The sequence below is a fragment of the Musca domestica genome, unplaced genomic scaffold, assembly GCF_030504385.1.
Source record: "Musca domestica strain aabys unplaced genomic scaffold, Musca_domestica.polishedcontigs.V.1.1 11, whole genome shotgun sequence".
Lineage (NCBI taxonomy): Eukaryota > Metazoa > Arthropoda > Insecta > Diptera > Muscidae > Musca > Musca domestica.
The window spans coordinates 17,121,598-17,143,630 of record NW_026712133.1 but is presented as its reverse complement, the minus strand read 5'-3'; the positions used below and the strand labels follow the sequence as shown (position 1 = coordinate 17,143,630).

General features: G+C 36.7%; 1 protein-coding gene across 2 annotated transcripts in view; it reads left to right on the top strand.

The window, feature by feature from the left end:
• The window catches only part of LOC101895647 (homeotic protein spalt-major), a 90,055-nt gene extending 69,147 nt beyond the window's left edge, over positions 1 to 20,908 (top strand). The window contains exons 3-7 of one of the 2 annotated variants that reach the window (XM_059131808.1): positions 2,343 to 2,656; positions 17,808 to 18,216; positions 18,376 to 18,608; positions 18,674 to 18,853; positions 19,669 to 20,908. In XM_059131808.1, coding sequence (XP_058987791.1) covers positions 2,343 to 2,656; positions 17,808 to 18,216; positions 18,376 to 18,608; positions 18,674 to 18,853; positions 19,669 to 20,142 — 1,610 coding nt within the window. In that variant the 3' untranslated portion in view covers positions 20,143 to 20,908. Of the gene's footprint in view, positions 1 to 2,342; positions 2,657 to 17,807; positions 18,217 to 18,294; positions 18,609 to 18,673; positions 18,854 to 19,668 lie in introns of both variants that reach the window. The other variant, XM_059131806.1, reaches the window with a different exon arrangement.
• The last annotated feature ends 1,125 nt before the right edge of the window (positions 20,909 to 22,033 follow it).

Below are 22,033 nucleotides of genomic sequence, written 5' to 3'. Positions count from 1 at the left end.
CAAACTGGGCATATTGAAATAGTTTTATCAAACCTTGGTATTGCTTAAAAATGTCCAATGTCGTGGCACTCCCTCTGGCACCTTCCAAATTTTCATTTTTCTATTAGCACTAAACCAAAAGCGAGGATGGACCACATGGGCACACTCCTTCACCAAAAATTAAGTTTTCAATAAATTGTTAATTCAATACAAATCAAGTAAGCAATGGCTATAATCGTGCTGGGCCGACCATGTGATACCCTCCAACACTACAATATGCTGGAAGCCCCTTATATCCAAATCCATTTTAGAATAGATCGTTTTTGAAATTATGTCGTAGAGTCCTGCCCAGATGTTACCCTTATGTTTTTGACCTAGGGCATTTTCTAAGTATTTACGCACTCCGTCGTGTTGTTAGGTATTCAAAACACCCTACCCCCCCTAGCTAAACTTTATAAGGATCGGATTGTTGCGGGGAGAAACTTAAGAAACATTTTCGAAATTTTTTCACAAAAAAATTATGGTTTATTTTATCCGCTAAATATTGCCAAATTGGTTGGCTTCTGCCCAACCCTAAATTCTAACTCCATGCTAAAGTCCGTGTCGTTTGGTTTATAACTGTGGCCTGTAGAGCAAAAATTATAGGCTTCTATTCTGAACCTAACCCCACCTCCATTTTCAATTTCGTGAGAGCCATAACTGCGACCTGTAGCGTGAATACAAATTAACATGGACAGACGCCGTACATAGCTAGATCTACTCAGCTCGGCGACATAGGAAGATCCATATATAGCTTCCTATGTCGGGGACCAATATTTCGAGATGTTAATTTTTTTTTTGGCCAATCAAACTTATAATATCTCCAACACATATTTGTTGTAGGGTATTGAAATTGTAGGAGTATCCGTCTAAACGTGACTTCATACATTGTAATATTTGTATCAGACTTGGATCAGGAGGACATAATATGCAACATCAGGTCACTTCCTTAGGTCCATTTCACCCACAAAATATTATACCATGACAATTTATGGTGACTGACTCCCGGGCGGTACAATATTCAGACCTCATGCAAAATTCCACGTCGATTGGTCCTTAGTACTGACTTGTAGAGCGCCTGCAAAGTAACAAATAAGTTCTGTTTTGGGGACATCTCTGATGGGCTGTAGTACCCAATACGAACTTTAAATACGAAATTAGTTACAATTCCTGTGAATAATGTAGCAAAAATCATGAAAATACCGTCATATGGGGGCTATACAAAATCGTGGGTACAAATGCTGTAGTACCCACTACGAACTTCAAATACAATAATCTGAAACGATTCCGGTAAATAATGTGGCTAAAATCAGGAAAATACCTAATATGGGGAGGTACCGTTATAGGGGGGTTATACGAAGACGTGGGGTTATACGAAGACCTGTATACAATTTTTTTCTATAGGTTGTGGAGCCCTTTAAGATCTTTTAACAGGAAATTTGAAACGATTCCGGCGAATAATGTTGCTGAAATCATCAAAACACCGAAAATAGGGAGATACTATTATATGGGGGCTATACGAAGACGTGGACCTGCATTTATTTCATAGACTGTAGAACCCATTACGAACTTTTAATATGAAATTTGAAATAATTCCGGTAAATACTGTCGCTAAAATCATTAAAATACCGAATATCGGGAGCTACCGTTATATGGGGACTATACGAAAACGCGGACCGACATGGCCCATTTACGAAATTAATCTGCATGCTGGTAAACTACGCATGTATGCAAAGTTGAAGCCTTCTATCTTATATCGTTCGAAAGATAGCGTGCTATATCGTCTTAGATTTTTACGCTGATCCAGAATATGTATACTTTGTGGGGTCTGTTATAAATATTTCGAGGAGTTACAAACGGAATGAAAAATTTAATATACCCTCCATAGTCGTCTATGCTCGACACTTTTCACTTGTTTTTCCTTAAATCAACTTAAAAACAAATGAAAATAAATATATTTTAATTTTAAACATGGCAATATTTTCATTTTATGTCAGCGCCGTTCAGCAAAATTAAACAGCCAACAAAGGAAACAATTCGCACCAAAAAGAAAATCTCATACAAAGTTAGGCGTGCTTACATTTTGTGCGTGTGACTTGATTTCTTGTCAATCTGCCATTGCATCCATGGCACACAAAAAAACCTATCTCGGAAAAGAAAATTTATATCCAATTGACATACGTTGCGATTTTATGGGACATTTAGTAATTAAACGGTGTTCGGTGTTGACAAAAATTAATGTTCAATTCTATGAAATGTGATTTTTTCTTTTGGCGCGAGCTTTAATTTATTTTTCGCATATCTTCACTTTACTTGTATTGCAGGTTTGCCACCACAAGCTCATATTTGCCAATTGTGCTTTAAATTGTTTCCGAATCCAACGGCTTTGGAAACGCATTTTCAAACGGAACATACCAAAGAGGCTGCAAACCGAAGTACTCCACATTCTTCGGGTAGCGGTGGAGGTGGTGCCAGCAGTAGTAATGTGGCATCGATTGAGACGGACACTTCAAATGTTGCCGATAACGGTCATGTGGTTACGGCGGAGGACAAGAATGTCAATGCGGCTGCCATCAGCAATAAAGACAACAGCTGTGATGCATCTGATGCAGCGGAAGCGCCTTTATATGACAACAAGGTAAGTAGATATTTAATTGTAATGATTAAAAATGTAAAAATACGGCAATGGTTATTTATAGAGTCAATTTATTCTTAATATATACTCGTTTTTTTCCTCCATATTATTAATCGGCGTAAGCTTGTTACCCAGTCTGCCCGTCATAACCAACATTTCGTTGCTTTGCCCACTAAACCATAATCCTAGAATTTTCCATGTTAAATTCCTTATGCTTACACACATTTAAATTCCTCTTTACGAGTATCTCACACACCAGACCATTTTCATGTTATTCGCCCCACAAACACACATTCTTCCGGTTAAGTGGAAGTGCCATAGTCAAGAGTTACATACTTATGCCAAATTTATCATCTGCAACAGCTCTAATGATGTTTTCAGTTTTCCGTGTTGCTTTTGTTTTTACTGCTGCTCCTTCTCGCCACATGTAATCCCACCAAATTTGGTATATCCACTCCATTTGTGGTCATGTGTAATTAATAATCTCATCATAATTTGTTACTCTAACAACCATATTTGTTGCCATAAATACGCATTGGCCACGGAACGGCATATTTTGCGATTACATCTTCTTCTTCGACATCGTCGTTGTCGTTGTAGTGGTCGTCAGACTATGGCTGTTATTTCTTTGGCTTGCGCTTAACATCATTTCTCATTTATTTGAGTTTTACTTGTGTTTTTGTGTGCCATATATGGTGTGAGACCATTCTGTCGTGGTCTATTAGTTGTTACTTGAATCTTTGGCCAAAACAATTAACAGTTAACTTGTTCCTATTCTGTGAGAAATTTATACAATTTTTATAAAAATGTTATGGATTTCGATTTTTTTTGCTTGGCATAATTTTTTTTTTTTCAATTTCATATTTAAAACAAGAACCATGTTCCGTTGTATATTGGCTAAACGATATTTTGAACCTATATAGATAGTTCTCTTTCAGGGAGTAAAGTGCTTGGAAAGATCTTCTCGAATGGATTTTTAAACAATTCCATTGAAAAATGTTGCTAAACTCATCAAAATACGGAATATAGGGAGGAGGATAAACGATATCGTGGACAGTGTTGCCGTTTGAAATTTTTATTTCAGCCCAAATTTTTTCTAAAAACCGCCCAAAATCGACCATATCCGCCCAAACTGTAAAAAGTTGAATAATTTATATGTAGTTTGTATTCAAGTAAATTTTATTGAAAATTTTACACTATACATAAAAAAAGGTACTCAAGTTTTATTACATTCAATGTATTAAATACATTAGAGAAAATAAATTAAATACATTAAAGTCATTATTATTATTCAGGTTTTATACCCTACAACACTATGTGTTGGGGAAAGTAGGAAAGTATATATGGATCGTCCTATCTCGCCGAGCTGAGTCGATCTAGCTATGTATGTCTATCCGTCCGTCTCTCCATGTTGATTTGTAATCACTCTATAGGTCGCAATTATGGCCCGATCTTCACGAAATTTAGAATGTAGCTGGGGTTAAGGTCGGAATAGAACCCTATTTCTTTTGGAGATAATCGCATAATATTTAGGGGTTGAAATGGACCAAAAACTGAAAAATTTCCTGATTGCTCTACTACAACAATTATAGACCAATCGAAGCGAAATTTAGCATTGGGCTAGATTTTGGACTGGGCAGAAGCCTTCCAATTTTGATGGTCATCGGGTAACATTTAGTGGTTTAGTAGACCATAGCATTTGCGATAAATAAAATTCAAATTTTCCATTAATCCGCGAATATTTTTACTGCCGGCGAAATCACAAATAGACGAACAGGTCAATTCTGACCGTTACGTAGATGCCGATAATAAAAATATCGGATATATATAGAGAAATATATACAATGTATATATACAAAGGAAGGGGATGTCAGCTAGAATGCTTATATCTTCAGAATGGCTGGAGCGATTTTGACAAATTTTGTCAATTTAGAATGCCCTTTTGGCATAAAAGTATAAAATCAAAAAAAAATCGCATAAAAAGATACGAATAATGATGTTAATATAGATTTTGTAGTATTTTGTGACATTTTTTTATTTTTTCATATTTTTTATCGCATGCAATTTTTTCAAATTGACTTATAATATTGAAGTATTTGTTTTGTAATATTTTTTCACTTTACAACACAGGTTAGGGTTATTATTTATATACAGATTGCAATTATCGTTCGATCCTCACGAAATTTTTCACAAAGGTAGGGTAAGGCTCAGAAGGGCTTAGCCTATTGTATTCAAAGATGTTCGCAATATATTTAGGGGTTGAAATTGACCAGCAACTCAAAATGTTCCGGATTTTGCAGCCGTTATAAAGGTCCCAAATATAAACCTAAGGACACGAAATCTCGCATGAAGTTAGAGCTTAGGACAGCGGGTAGAATGGACCACTACTTTTGTGTAAAAAAATACCAATATTACTTACAGGCGATACACAATAGGGAACTTCTGGCTTTTTTTGCTGATTTCGTTGACGAATATAGCCAAATATCGTATACAAGCAAATCAAATAGATGAGTCTAAATTTGGAGACACAGAGGGGTCTATTGCTTTTGGAGATGATCGCAAAATATTTAGAGGTTTAAATGAACCAAAAACAGAAAAAAAAATTCCTGATCACACAATTGAAGCCAATCGACACGCCTGTGAAGAGAATTAAGGACAGGGAAGAATTGTAGCATTTTGGATGACCATTGGAATATATTTAGCCGTAAAATGGACCACAAAAACTAACAGCACGACGGAGTGCATAAATATTGGGAAAATGTCCCTGGTCAAAATGCTAAGGGTAATATCTGGGCAGTGCTCCGTGACATAATTTCAAAAGCGAAATCTTCCAAAATGGATTTGGACATGAGGGGGCTTCTAAACTATTGTAGTGTTGTAGGATATCACATGGTCGGCCCCGCACGACTATAGCCTAATGTATTATATATATTATTAAAAAACTTAAATTACGTAAAAATAAACAATGAAAAATAAATTTATACCCAATATGGAAAAAATCCGCCCAAACCACAAAATTTATCTTTTTTCCGCCCAAATTTGGACGGAAACGCCCAAAACGGCAACACTGATCGTGGACCTATATTGACAATAATCTTCCAGTGAATGAAATACTCAGAAGGAAATCCTTATGTGCATGTTCAGACAATGTTATTGAAAAATTTAGCTACAATCATCAAAATACCCAATATCGGGGGTACCGTTGTAAGGGGGCTATATGATATCGTAGACTTATATAGACAATTCTCTCCCAGAGGGTAAAGTACTTAGAAGGAACCGCTTGTGTGGATTTTCAGACAATTCCATTGGAAAATCTGGCTAAAATCATTTAAATACCGAATATCGGGGATACCGTTGTATGATGGCTATACAATATCATGGACCGACGTGGCAGACAAAAGACTGATCTGTGCAAAATTTTAGCTTCCTATCTTTATTCGTTTTGACTCCAGCGTGATTACAACAGACGGACAGGCGGACGGACGGACAGGGCTAAATTGTCTTAGAATTTTACGCTGATCACGAATATATATACTTTGTTATGTCTAAAATGATTATTTCGATTAGTTACAAACATAATGACGAACTGAATATACCCCCCATACTATGTATGGTGGAGGGTATAAACTGGAGCCGAGTTCCACCAAATGAAATCTTACGTCCCTAAATTTTCTCCATTTGGGCTGATATTAGCCATTATTTGCACAATAAACCCGAAATCGGATTAAGGATATATATGGTAGCTGTATCCGAATCTTAGCCGTTATCGATAAAATTTCGCAAAGGCATTTCCGAGCTCTTTAAGATATCTGGTACCAAATGTCATTCTTGTGAAGTGCATATTTCGAATGTGAGGAACTTATAACTCCAAATCGGATGAAACATATATATGGGAGCAAATTCGATGTACTTGCTTCTAGACTGAATTTGGTTGGATGTGCCAAAATTCAGGTAATTTGGACTGATATTGGCCATTTGGTGCACAATTAACCCGAAATCGGTTGACGGTATATATGGGAGCTATATCTAAATCTGATCCGATTATCTCCAATTTCAACAGGGTTCGTCCTTAAGCCAAACAAATGACTTGTACAAAAAAAAAAAAAAAAAAACATGGACAGACGGCTCGTGAGCTGCACATATCGCAATATTCCATTCGGCAAATTTTGAAAAATGAGCTCGGTGTAATGCCATTAAAATTCCAAAAAGTGCAAGAACTTACACCGCAACAGAAAGAAAATAGACTCAAGAGCTAAAGAGTTGCTTCGATTGGCCGAAAGTGGCGAACTGCCGAATTTGGTTTTCTCCGATGAGAAAACATTCGTTGTCCAGCAGCTTGTAAACAAACAAAATGATCGTGTTTACTTTCAAAGAGGTCAGCTGAAAATGTACACCTTCGGTTGGCCACCAGAACTCACGCGCCGGCCATGGTGATGGTGTGGGCCGCCTTAACAGCCGATTGCTCCTATTAATCGACCGTGGCATCAGAATAAATACCAAATATTATCGCGAAAATATTCTGGAGGGTGTATTAATGCCTTGCCCACGCAAATATTTTGGCCACATACCTTGGACATTCCAACAGGACTTAGCAAAACAAAATGAGGTTCCTCACTTCATTTCCAGAGCACAATGGCCACCAAAATCTCCATATACCGTTGGATTATTGTGTCTGGAGTATTTTGGATAGCAAAGTTGGCACTAACAAATACCAAAGTGTCAATCACCTCAAGCAAGCGCTTCGCCGGTAATGGGCTAAAATACCGCAGAGCAACATTCGTGCAGGGTGTGACGGTTACATTGCCCATTTGAGGCCATAATTCTTGCCAAAGATGACCAATTCGAACAAATCTAAACTTATTCTAAAATTTGATGATATTTCCGACATTTTTTGCATTCATTCAATAAAATTTAAAAAAAATGTAAAAACTATGGCGTTTGACTTTGTTGCAATTTTATATTTCCCCCTGTATTGATGTTCTCTATCATATAGGCTTTTAACCCTAAAAATAAAGTATATGGCTGAAAAATAAGATTAGGCTATTCCAAATATCTAGAACCGACGGTAGGTGAACATCTATTATCATTTTTGCCAAGAATATTCATTTCTATTTAGAAATTACAATGGAATAATTAATTATAATAAAAATTGTGTCACTTGCATAAGTCAGATCTGTGCAGTTTTTGCTATATTGACCCAGTATCTTCAACAATACTTGATTTTTTTAGTTTCAAGTTCGGATTTCAAAATTAGGGAAATACCTGCGGATATTAATACCACATTTATCAACATAAATCCTATAGCTCAAATGCTTTTTAGAATACCTTACCGTTTACCTTAATTTCAAATAATATGGATTGTCCTCAGTTGTTCATATATATCAACATTTCCTCAAAAGTTTAGAAAAACCCAAAATTATATTTATAATTTATGAGTCAATTTTTCTAAAACAACAGAGCATTTTTCTCCCATATCCTCACATGTCTCATACTGATTCCAACACACGCTAAATGTCTTTCTAATATAAATATTTATGCGCATATATATGCGTATTTTCTTTAATACATTTTATTGAAAATAATTTGACATTACATATTCAGAATTTATGACCGCAAAACTATAAATCACTTGGCGAGTGTGAATTTCTGATGAAAAACAAATGTACGCACCAGAACACAATACTATCAGAACTTATGCTGTACATCTTCATCAGATTGCCGCCCATCATCCTCCCTCCCTACCAACACACACACAGACCAACACAAACATATACGTAATGCTCGATTTCAACTCTTTAATGTATGACGTTCTCACATCCATGTCGTCACGGCGGCATGCTGCATATGAGACTGATGAGAAGTACTCGTGTAAGATGTGGCGTCTGGATTGTGATTTTCAGTTGAAAAACATTGTTGCTGTTTTTGTTGTTGCTTATTCATGTCACAAGACATTACATTGCCATTAAAATGACAATTAAATTGCAATAATTATTTAAACGTTTAAAAGTGCCACAGTGTTGATATTGAATTTTTGTAGTTCACTAAACGATTGGTGTTGCATACGAAAAGAAAAACGCTGATGTTTTCAAATCAATTGATTACAGACAATTTTTGAAATTAAATTTATTTCTGACGGTATCGAATTCACTTTTGCTTATTATATATAGATTGGGTTTTTCATAGCAGTCTTTACGGAGGGCCAGTTCACTTGCATCTTGTCTTTAGTGGCTGTCTTATAATTTGTCAAAATCTTCAATAAATTGTTATGGACAAATGAGAAAATAACTAAAATCCAGTAAAGAAGATGTCAATTGACCATGTAAAACTTTTGTATAAAGACCGGGCTGAAGTAGTCTCAAGTATTTTATTTATTTTGAAGAATTATGTAACAAAATAATTTCTAGGGCAAATTGATTGGGTATAGAAATCCCTTAAAACGTAGAGAGTGGCGTTGGGACCGATCGAAAAAAAAAAACTCTCATTTCGCTAGCGCATTCGTATTGCGTGGGAAAATGCCGCACATATAGCATAACACTGTCCAATAATTTTCGGGTCATGGTCTGTGGGTGGGAAATTCTAAATAGAGGTTCGAAGATACGATTTTAGTGTCCTTTATATAGTCCTAACCATGCGCACAAAAGGTCTGCAATAGAGCTTTGGACTATATCTAGAATTATTGATACAAAATATGGATCATATCGGTCCACTCTTAGTTATAGTCCCAATATGAAGGTATATCTTGATTTCAAGCATTTTTATACCCTCCACCATACTATGGAGGGTATATTTTTATTGTCATTCCGTTTGTAACTCCTCGAAAAACTCATGTCAGACCCAACAAAGTATATATATTCTTGATTTTGTTGTTGCAAAATGGTCAGGCTTATCCCTTTATTGTTGTTTTTATAAAAACAACGTTTGTTTATTAGTGGAGAACGATGGTAATGTTTACCAGGGGGTAATGTTTTTGATCAAAAAAAAAAAAAAAAAAAAAAAAAAAAAAATTCTAAGTCGATTTAGCGATGTCCGTTTGTCTGTCCGTCTGTCTGTTGTAATCACGCTATCATTCGAACGAATTGAGATAGAAGGCTACAATTTTGCACACATGTTTATTTTGACAGTAGGCAGTTCGTAAATGGGCCATGTAGGTCCACGTTTTCATATAGCCCCCATACAACGGTACTTCACGATATTCGGTATTTTGATGAATTTAGCGACATTATTCACCTGAATTGGTATTTGAAGTTCGTAATGGATACTTCAGCTTGTGACAAAAAATTGTCAGTGCAGGTCCAGGTCTTCGTATAGCCCCCATATAACGGCACCTCGTTATATTCGGTATTTTGATGATTTTAGCGACATTATTAACCGAAAATGTTTCAAATTTCGTATTATAAGTTCGAAATGGAAAGTACAGCCTAAGACAGAAAATTGTCTGAGCAGGCCCACGTCTTTGTATAGCTCCCACAGACACGGTACCTCCCTATATTTGGTATTTTGATAATTTTAGCGACATTATTAAGCGGAAATATTTCAAATTTGGTATTTGAAGTTCGTAATGGATACTGTAGCCTATGAGAGAAAATTGTCAGTACAGGTCCACGTCTTCGTATAGCCCCCATATAACGGTACCTCCCGATATTCGGTATTTTGATGATTTTATCGTCATTATTCACCGGAATTGTTTCAAATTACCTATTTAGAGTTCGTAATGGGAACTACAGTCTGTGACAGAAAATTGTCTATGCAGGTCCAGGTCTTCGTATAGGCCCGATATATCAGTGCCTCCCTATATACGATATTTTGATGATTTTAGCTACATTATTCACCGTTTATTTCAAGTTTCGAATTTGAATATGATAATGGATTATGACAAAAAATGCCTATGTAGGTCCACGTCGTATAGACCCCAATATAACGGCTATATTCGGTATTTTTAAAAATTTAACAGAATTTTTAAAGGATTTTATTTTTTTGAAAATTTCCAAATTCGTTCAAATGGTGGAGAGTATTCAAAGTTCGGCCCGGTCGAACTTACTGCTTTTTAACTTGTTTACATCTCAGCCATACTCTCCAACTAATTTGGGAACTTAGCGTTTCGAGGTTTTTAGCCAGCAGGGGTCATTCGGCAGGGTCACCCTAAAAGTCAGACACAAATTCAAACTTTTCTTCAGGGATAGTTCACATATTCTGAGAACATGGAACTCCAAATGCTCATAAAACACAGGATCCTGAGATCATATATTTTCAGACTTGTTGGACAGATTCGTTTGAGATTTTTTTACCCTCCACCCTACATAGTATGGAGGGTATATTAAGTTCGTCTTTTTATTTTTAACTCATAGAAATAAAAATTTTAGACCTAACATAGCATATATATTCTTGATCAACGTAAAATTTTAAGACTAGTTGCCCTGTGCATCCGTCCGTCTGTTGTAATCACGCTAGAGTCAAAACGAATTAGGATAGGTACCTACAATTTTGCACAGATTAGTCTTTTGTCTGCAGGCAGGTCAAGTTCGAAGATAGGCGGTCTACTATATCGGTTCACGATATCGTATAGACCCTATACACGGTACGCCCCTATATTCTATATTTTGATGGATTTAGCTACATTTTTCAACGGAATTGTCTGAAAATTAACACAAGGAGTTCCTTCTGTGTACTCTACCCCCTGGAAGAGTATTGTCTATATGGGTCCACGATATCGTATATCCCCCATACAACGTTACCACCGTTTATGTTGATGATTATAGCTACATTTTTCAACGGAATTGTCTAAAAATTAACACCAGGACTTCCTTCTGAGTAGTTTATTCCCAGGAAGAGAATTGTCTATATACCTCTTCGATATCGTGTACATCCCCAAATTCGGTATTTTGATGACATTAGCGACATAATTCACCCGAATTGTTTCAAATTTCGTATTTAAAGGAATATTTTTGATCCTTTTTCCAAATATGGTTAAAACTCCCTGTAAACGCAGTTAGAGCAAGTCAAAATATTCCACAAAATTATATGACATCAAATTCTGCTATAGGTACTAGAGAACGTCAGGGGTATAAATCTTACCTAAATGCCAGGAATTCATACACATTTTAGGGTTAAACATCATCATCAAATTTTACTCTAAATCATAGAATAAAAGAAATTTATATTTCCATTGTATATCAAAAAGATATTTGCATCAATGTCCATAAAAAAGCCGAAAATATTCCCGAAATATTTTTTTTTTTGATCAAATTTTACACACACAAATATTTTACACACAATTGCATCATAAATCTCTGAATAAATCGTAGATCTAGGTGCAATAGATTTTATGAAATTTTTATTCAAAATGTAATACCAATTCGAGTTAAAATCTCTCTTTTTTTGGGAAAAGTGTTAAAGTAAGAATAATTCTAAGAATGTGCTCAATTGGACTAAAATCGGACGAAGATTTCACATTATATGAGCGGTCATATCATTCACAATTTTTACCCTTTGTGGGGCAGGTGCTCGGAGGAGTGGGCCTATATTGTCCTTACGATCAGTATGCTATGCACAACATTTTGATCTTTTGTGGGCAAGGTACCAGAAGTAGAGGAGCAATATTGTCGATCTCTGAACTCTACATAAATGTCATTAAAAAATATTACCACGTACAATTTCGGATCAAATTGCATACTGCCTTCGCGAGTTATCGTACATAACGAATATATTCTGAAAATTACTTAATTTGAAGATATATCTTAATCGCAATTGATTTTCACTAAATTTGACTAACGTATTTTAAGCTGTACAGGGTGAGATAAAATAAAACTGCAACAAAGCCAAACGCAATATTTTTTACATTTTTTTTAAATTTTATTGAATGAAAGTAAAAAATGTCGGAAATAGCACGAATGGCACTTTGACACGAATTATGGCCTTCAAACGGCCAATGAAACCGTCACACGCTGCCCGAATGTTGCTCTGCGGTATTTTGGCTCATTCTCAGCGAAGTGCTTGCTTGAGGTGATCGACACTTTGGTATTTTTTAGGGCCAACCTTGCTTTCCAAAATACTCCAGACACAATAGTCCAACGGATTGGTATCCGGAAAATTTAGTGGCCATTGTGCGCTGGAAATTAAGCGAGGAACCTCATTTTGTAACCATTCTTGGGTGGCGCGTTCTGAGTGCGATGGTGCTGAGTCCTGTTGGAATGTCCAAGGTCTGCGGAGTAATACGAGCGTTCGAGTAATACAAGCGGAGAGCGACCATCGGCTGTTATGGGGGCCCACACCATCTCTATGACCGGCGCTTGAGTTCTGGTGGCTAACCGAAGGTGCACAGCTGACCTCTTTGGCAAGTAAACACGATAATTTTGTTTGTTTTCAAAATGCTGGACAACGAATGTTTTCTCATTGGAGAAAACCAAATTCGGCAGTTCACCACTTTCAGCCAAGCGAAGCAATTCTTTAGCTCTTTTGAGTCTATTTTCTTTCAGTTGCGGTGTAAGTTCTTGCACTTTTTGGAATTTCAATGAATGATGAATTTTTGAATTTCAATACTCCGAGCACATTTTTCAATATGTGCCGAAAGGAATATTGCGATATGTTCAGCTCACGAGCCATTTTTCGGCCACTGCGACGCGGGTTTCGATTAAGTCGCTTCTTTACTTTTCGAACCATTTCTGCTGGTGTTTTGATGATGATGTTTTCTTTCGTCCACTTCCTTGACGTCGGGCTACGCTACCAGTATAACGGTAACGAACGATGGTACGAAACACAAAAGATTTATTCACATTTAATTGCTGGAGTGCTCTAACCATAGCCACTTCTTATTTTCCAGCCAAATATAAAGAAATCACACTATCACGCTTGAATTCCATCAGGAATAATCTTTTTTTCTGGAAAATTCTCACCAAAATGCTTTAGTACGCTTGTAAACAATATAATGAGCTGTCATTGGAATAATTTAAACAGCTGTCGGACGAGTGCCTTAGAAATGACAGTAGTCTGAAGTTGGTTGCAATTTTTTCATCTCACCCTGTATATCTGGTATCATTTTTACTGTGTGCATATTATGGCTTTTAGGAGATTTAATATCAAATCTCAATTGGATACCTGTACTTTGTCCCAAAAATTACATGTACAGACAGATGGACGGGTATTCATATGTACATCGTTCTATGCAAATCATCTAGGGGTACATCGGGTCTAACATGGTTCCTTCTGCCAAATGTACCACTCTTTTGTGTGGAGTATAAATATCCATGATTGTGGCTCTTCTTATAGTCTGCAAGTTTTACGGGATTGAAAATGGGTTGTATCGGTGCCAGTTTTGTAATAGCTTCCATATATCAGTACATCGGTATTTCAGATATTTCTAAGGTGGTAACCACATTTTCTAACCGAATTAGCATTTTTTTGATATTGGGAAATGGAATTTCTTTTTTGTTTTGGTATACGCCCGTTAAAAATGGTTAGTCCATCATTGCCGAGTTTTCCAGCGGAAGTTCCTGTTTTTTTTTATACCCTACCCCACAAGGTGGTCAGGGTATTATGTCCTTGTGCATTTGTTTGTAACAGGCAGACCCATAGTTCGTTGTGATGATCTGCATAGAATCGCATTCTGAGTCTATTTATGCATGTCCGACCTACCGTCTGTCTGTCCTTCTGTCCATGTATTTTTGTAGGTCGCATTTATTGCACAAATACTTTGTCTGTCAAAATTTCCCATATATATTTCCGTCCAGTTTGCCTTATATTGGGCACAAAACTTGTAATATCAAATAGTATGGAATTTTGCATGTACGACCAGACTGGTCCTGAAAATAAGTATGCCAATTTTGATAGAAATCGATTCAGGTATAGATATAGCTCCCATATATATTGTCATCCGATTTGTTATTTTTGTCCTCCGCAGCCGTAATATGCACTCTGTAACAACGATATTTGGGAAAATATATCAAATATAACTCAGAAATACCCTTGATAAATTTTATCGAGATCGGTTAAAAATATTTGGATATAGCTCCCATATATATCTTCGTCCGATTTGCCTTTTATTGTGCACCAAACGTGTAATATTAGTCCAAATGGAATGGTATTTGGTACTTACGACTACTTACTTACGAAACCAGTATGTCGAATTTGGTGGAAATCGGGTCAGATATAGCTATAGCTCCCATACATATTGTTCATCCGATTTGTTGAATTTGCTCTGCATAGTCGTAATATGGGCACCGTTGTAACGATATGCACCAAATGGATAATACAAGCCCGAATTGAAAAGGCGCAAATGCTTCGACAAATTTAGTAGAAATCGATTCAGAGGAGGATATTCCTCCCATATATTTGTTCCTTTGGACATTTAATTATTGCTATAATCATTGTCACAAATTCCCCATAAAAACTTTTATTTGTTATGTGAAGATCTACTAAAAATGCAAAGTGGTATAGGATATCGTAAAGTCCGCCCCGCCAGACTTTAAGACTTTTTACAGGTTTTTATTTGGGATTCCCACTGATTATGCCAACTTTGTGCAAATAATTTACATCAATTTACGCTGTTCAAAACTGCAAACATATATTTTATAAAATCTTTTTAGTAAATCTAAGACCTCGATACTTAAAGTTTACCTTCTTTCAAGGAGATTTTGGTCTTAAATTTCCCAGGCACCCATAATTTCTCTCTCCATTTTCCTTTTAGCACCTCAATCAATGTTTTCAAATAGAAATGATTTTTAGTTAAAATACAAAACATTTGTGCCGACTATTTAAGTCAGCATCCGTATGTCTCATTATGTCTGCATTACATTGTCGTCTTTGACTAATGACAATGTTTATATTTTGCCGATTTCTTGTACACCACCATGAGTTGGAGTTATTCCAAAGATTTGCGTCTGCAATCCAACTATGTCACTGAGTTCGGTAGCATTGCCTTTTTGGATGCTAAAGTCGACGACTGCGACGACCACGACATCATCTCATTTTGCGGTCTATGACAGAAATGATGCAGACATCAGACACACACACACACACACTGACAGCGGCAGCAGCCGCACCACCAGGGAGACCTGTTAATAATCTATCCGTATTATCTCCACACATAATATTCATACTAAGTAAACATTTGGTTCGTTTGGATACTTATTAAGATGACTGTATTTTTGAAATAGTTTTCGCTGCGGACGACATCTGGGGTTTGGGGGATCGGGGAAAATAAAGACAAAATCAACACACACGCCAAGTGTTTTGCAGCAGACAAAGCAGACACAATGGAGTGCCGTTTTGGCATTCACTAGTTACTGGTCATTAAATTGGAATTATGTTGGCTGTAAATTTACACAAAATTTAGCATATCGCATTATTAAAAATGTGTTTTTATATTCGGATTTTCGTCTATTCATGGTCCGCATATGAACACAAATAAATTATGTTATGGTTTTATTGTAGATTTGAAAATTTGTTTGTTTTGTTAAGGCATTCTTTTTTTGGCGTTTTCAACAATAATGACTTGGCCTGTGTTTTTGAAATGAAAATGTAAATATGTGTAAAATACAAAATGCATTTACAATATTGGAATAATACGCAAAGGCGATAAGTGTCATTTGGTCGAATCTGGTGTACACTCTATCGGAATATGAACTCTAACGTATGTAAAGTTATTAATAGAAAATAAACATTACTTCCTGCTCACACTAGAATTTTCGCCCACAAGATGTCATCATATACAAATAATCCTTCAAGATCTTCTACAAAGGCAAAAACACTCTCTTAACTAACCTAAGCTCGCCTAAAAAGAATTCGTTAAGCTCATCTAAAAAGACAACCTTAAGATAGCCGTTAAACATGGACTCGAGCTCGTCTATAGAAACGACCTCCACAGCTCATATTAGAGACGACCTCTACAGCTCGTTTATGGAGACGACCTCTACATCTCGTTTATGGAGACGACCTCTACATCTCGTCTATATAGACGACGACCTCCACAGTTCGTCCTTAGAGACGACGACCTCCACAGCTGGTCTATAGAGACGACGACCTCCATAGCTCGTCTATACAGTCGACGACCTCCACAGCTCGTCTATAGAGACGACGACCTCCACAGCTCGTCTATAGAGACGACGACCACCACAGCTCGTCTATAGAGACGACGACCTCCACAGCTCGTCTATAGAGACGACCTCCACAGCTCGTTTATAGGGACGACCTCCACAGCTCGTCTATAGAGACGACGACCTCCATAGCTCGTCTATAAAGGCGGCCTTCAGAGCTTGTCTATAAAGGCGCCCTTCAGAGCTTGTCTACAAACGCGTTCTTCCGATCTCGTCTAAAATATGCCCTTCAGAGCTCATCGTTAAAGAAGCCATTCCGAGCTTGGCTATAAAGACGTCCCCTATAAAAATGCCCTATAGAGCGTCTATAAAAACGTCATTCAACGCATCTAAAGGGACGTAGTTTAGATCGTCAATAATAACATCCTTCAGTACGTGTAAAAGGGTATCTTTCAGCTCGTCTAAAAGGACGTCTTTCAGCGCGTCTATAAGTCGTATTTTAGCTCGTCTATAAGAGCGTCCTTTAACTCCTCAATAAGGACGTCGTTTAGCTCCTCTATAAGGACGTCCTTTAGCTCCTCTATAAGGACGTCCTTTAGCTCCTCTATAAGGACGTCATTTAGCTCCTCTATAAGGGCGTCCTTTGGATCCTCTATAAGAACATCATTAAGCTCCGCTATAAGGACGTCCTTTAGCTCCTCTGTAAGGATGTCTTTCAGCTCGTCTAAGAGGACGTGTTTCAGCTCGTCTATGATGACATCTTTCAGCTCTCCTATAAGGACGTTCTTCAGTTCAGCTTCTCTATAAGGACGTCCTACAGCTCTTCTATAAGGCCGTTCTTCAGTTCAGCTTCTCTATAAGGACGTCCTTCAGCTCCTCTATAAAGATTATCTTCCTATCCACTATATATACTCTCTTCCGCTCTTCTAAAGAGATTTTCTATCGCTCTTCTATAGAGACTCTCTTTTGCTCCTCTCTTCCGATCCTCTATAGATACTCTCTTTCGCTTCTCAAAAGAATTGTTCCTCTATAAAGAGTATAAATGCTTCTTTCTAGAGATTATCTCTTGAACTCGTCGTTTGTGACCCTATGCAGCTCATAAACCTTTTCTCTTTATTTTTTTTCAGTCTTCGATGAATCAAATACTCTTTGAAAAATATCAGCAACATGCATCGGAACAGCTTCATAGAGAATCCCAGAAATCACCCTTTGAACGCAGGACTAGAATTAGCAATGACGAAGATGAGAGCAGACGAGAAACACCCCATAAAGCATCCTCTGATTGCGAGGAAATTGGACAGCATATCAAAACCGAACCTATGGCCGATGAACCTGAAGATGTGACAAAATCACGAGCAGAAATAGAAGAGGCCGATGAAGATGATGCTTATCGGGAGGCAACATCTTCGCCACCCAGTCATACAAGTTACTCTTTCCATTCGGCTGGTGCTATGGCGATGGGAGGTTTATTGCCACCACCGCTGGCCACCGCATCATCGGATGCCTCGGAACATTCGCTGATGAAAATGCAAATGCGTAAGTAATCGATTAGTATGTAAGTTATTTGGTTGCCATTCAATAGCCATACCACAAAAATGTTTGAAAACTTTATAGTAACCACAATTCCTCATCAATTTTCGAATTCCCATTCGACATCGATGTTGCAACACCAACAACAACACAACCACCACTTAGAAGCTCATCGTTTTCCTGCAACACCATTGGATTTCCAGCAGGCCCTCATGTCGGTGGGTCCACCAACATCCAGTCTGGATCCGCCAGTGAATAATAAACATTTCTGTCATATTTGTCGAAGGAATTTCAGTTCCAGTTCTGCTCTACAAATACACATGCGTACGCATACGGGCGACAAGCCGTTTCAGTGTAATGTGTGTCAGAAGGCTTTCACCACAAAAGGCAATTTAAAGGTAGGTGATGGGAGGGCTAAGATGGGTGAGAGCGGGGTTTGTTATATGTTGTGTTTCGTTTTTAGGTTCATATGGGCACCCACATGTGGACAAATCCAACATCCCGCCGTGGACGTCGGATGTCTTTGGAATTGCCCATACATCGACCGGGCGGTAGTATGCCACCAGAATCGGAATTTCTACCCCGAAGACCGGATATATTTTTTCCATATTTACCACCGTTTTTCAATGGTCTACCACCAAAGGTAAGTTGCCGTGCTATAAAAAATATTTAAAAATATGAGGTATTAAAATGATTTTGAGTTCTGGGATTTTCCATGTGTGAGGAAACCTTTTTTAGTTTTTTTATGGAAGGTCGTCTACAGGGTCCTAGTGACATTTCATGTGGCTCTTGATTACAGAAAACCTTCATAATCCCAACGAGCTTTATTTTATGGTAGATATTTGTCATACCTTCAATATTTCGATGGACTTCCAATGAAATTTTATTTTTTAAGACCTGGCAGATAATTCCGTTATGGTCCCTCATAAGCCTTCCAATCTCCCTTGGCCAGAGTATATAGAAAACCTGTCAAAGGTCACTGGGCTTCTTAAGATATTCTGTCTATGGTAGGCGTTCAAAAGGCCATCTATCTTTGAAGGGCCTTCAAAGGGCTTCTTTTAATAGAAGAACAATGACTGGCTTTCTATATTTCGAAAGCCTTCAAATGGAATTTTTTTAGAAGAGAGGAAACATAATTCCTTCCAAATAACTTATCTACTGAAATCCCCCAAAAAATCCTACCAAATGGGTTCTTTTCCGACAACTCCTTAACAGGATTTCTACATCTGAAAATTTTTGTATTGACTTTTCGAAATTTTTTTCTAAACATTTATATTTGAAGGATTTCCTAACCATGAATGTCTTCCAAAAGTTCTCCTTCAACTTTACGTGATCTTCCTTCTATTGAAAAGTATTTTATCTTTCACCTTCTGCCAAATAATCTCCCAAAAATTAATTTGTTTTACTCTTTGCTCTCTCTCTCTCTCTCTTTCTCCTTTATTCTTGCTTTCTTTCTAGCCCGGTGATTTGAATTCAACACCTCCATTCCCGCCCCACATAAATCCGCCTCATTTGCCAAATGGCACAAACGCCGGGCCACCAAAATATCCACCACCTGGCTTACCGCTGGGATTTCCACCATTCCTACAACCTCCCTATGGCTTCAATCCCATGCTGAATCAGGCTCACTTGGAGCGACAAAATAATGCAAAAACCCCGCAAAATCAAGATGAGGACACCACCTCAATTGAACCAAAGAATTTACAGCAGCAGCATAGCAGCGGCAGTAGTAGTCGAGCAACATCTCCACAACTGTATCTACATCAGCATCAACACTCGCTGAGAACCTCACCAATGGAGAAAGAAGATGCGATGACGTCATCGACATCCAGTTCACTCTGGAATCCAATGATAAAAATTAAAACTGAAAACAATCAAAATGATATTAATCATCTGCAGGATCATAACAGTGAGTCATCTAATCAGGATTAGTTTCATGAAATGGTCCCAAGAATTTGAAATTAAAATGGAAATAAAAATGGGATAACCAAAATATCTACAACATAAACTTAGTGACTTTAAGAGAATCTATCTATACATGCAGACACACACACGCATTCACACACACACAAACACATATATGATATATATGAGAAAAAGAAATGATTGAAAATCATGGTTTTTAAGGAGTACATATCTTAAAGCTAACAGTCTTTTTTCTCCTCCTCCTCTTCGGAGAGGAGATAATATTTTTTCTAGGCTTAAAATCACTTAGTACTAGAGATAAAAGTAATGAAAATGCAGACTAACACACACACACACATGCCCACACAGATAATTAGTTTTAGTTATTTTAGCATATAACCTATACATACTTACACCTAATTATATTCTTACAAACAAAAGCGATACGAGCAGCAGTATAATAATGAGGGGAAAAAATTGATTGGTATTTTTATTTCAAAATCACACACACTCACACATGCAACAAGGATGCATTGCAAAGAAATGAAATTGCATTTTAGCTTTTAAGCTGTAAAAAGTCGTTCGTTTTTAAGTTTAAATTGTAGTGGCTAAATATATCTGAATGGCCTGAGGAATGATTAAAATATTAAAAATAGGAATAATATGGAAGTACTTATAAATATAATATAAAATATTATATATATGGCCGTAATAATATAACAAAACAAAAAAAAATCATAAAACAAAATTATAGTAAAACCTGTGGTAGTTGCATATGAAATTAAATTATAAATTATAATTCATTGAGAAATGAAAGAAAGAAAACAAGAATAAATAAAGATATTAAAAATAATATGCACTGATTATTATTTTTGGTGGTGAGTATCGGTGAGTAAAAAAACCATATGAATTTTAAACATAAACTGTAAACGGATAGAAGTAGAATTATAAAATTTGGGATGAAGGTCACTGATGGTGTATTGGATAGATGCACTAATGTTTTTTTTTTTTTTTTTTTTAATTCAAACTAACGCTGTACTAAAATTACCAAAAACACTACAGTGTAGGTGGTTTTTATAATGTATACTAAGTATAATTTGGATTTGGGTGAACTAATGGACCTGGAAGTTTGAAATGTTTATATTGGGGTCACTCTTAGAGTGTACCAAACAAGTAAAAAGTATCAGTCGGTTTTGTCGACAGATATATACCCTCAGCTTATATAAAATTATATGCAACAAATTGTTTTCATATGTTTGATATTTTCGCTCATAGAACAGTGTTGGCTTATTTGTTCGGGATACCATAGTGTTTTGTTGTTGGAAAATGGTCAGGCTTATTCCCTTTATTGTTGTTTTTATAAAAACAACTTTGTTTGTTGGTGGAGAACGATGGTAATGTTTAGGGACTACCAAGGTTTCGGAAAGAGCCACCAATTCTCATCAGTTGCCTTGTTTTTTGTCTGGGATATTCTCCCCAGAAGTTATTTTAAAAATAACTTCTATGACAAAAAACTTTTTTTAGCCAAGTGAGGGATTAAGCCTGACTATTTTGCAACAACAAAATACTATGGTATCCTCAACAAACAAGCCATCACTGTCTAATTAATAGACAAAGCACGGTCGACGAAGGGGTTTTTGTTGTAACAGACAAAACCAACTTACATGGATATGCTACTTCGTTCATGTAAAACAAATAAACTAACGTTGTTTTTATAAAAACAGCATTAAACAAATTAAGCCTGAACATTTTGCAACAACAAAATTTTCCCTCATATTTAAAATTACGAGGGCAGTTCGGAAACTACTTAGCCTATCAATGAATGAGAATAGTCAGTTTTTAAAAAATATTTTTATTTTTCAACATAATCTTCTGAAATTTCATACACCTACGAAGGCAGTTCGGAAGCTTCTTAGCC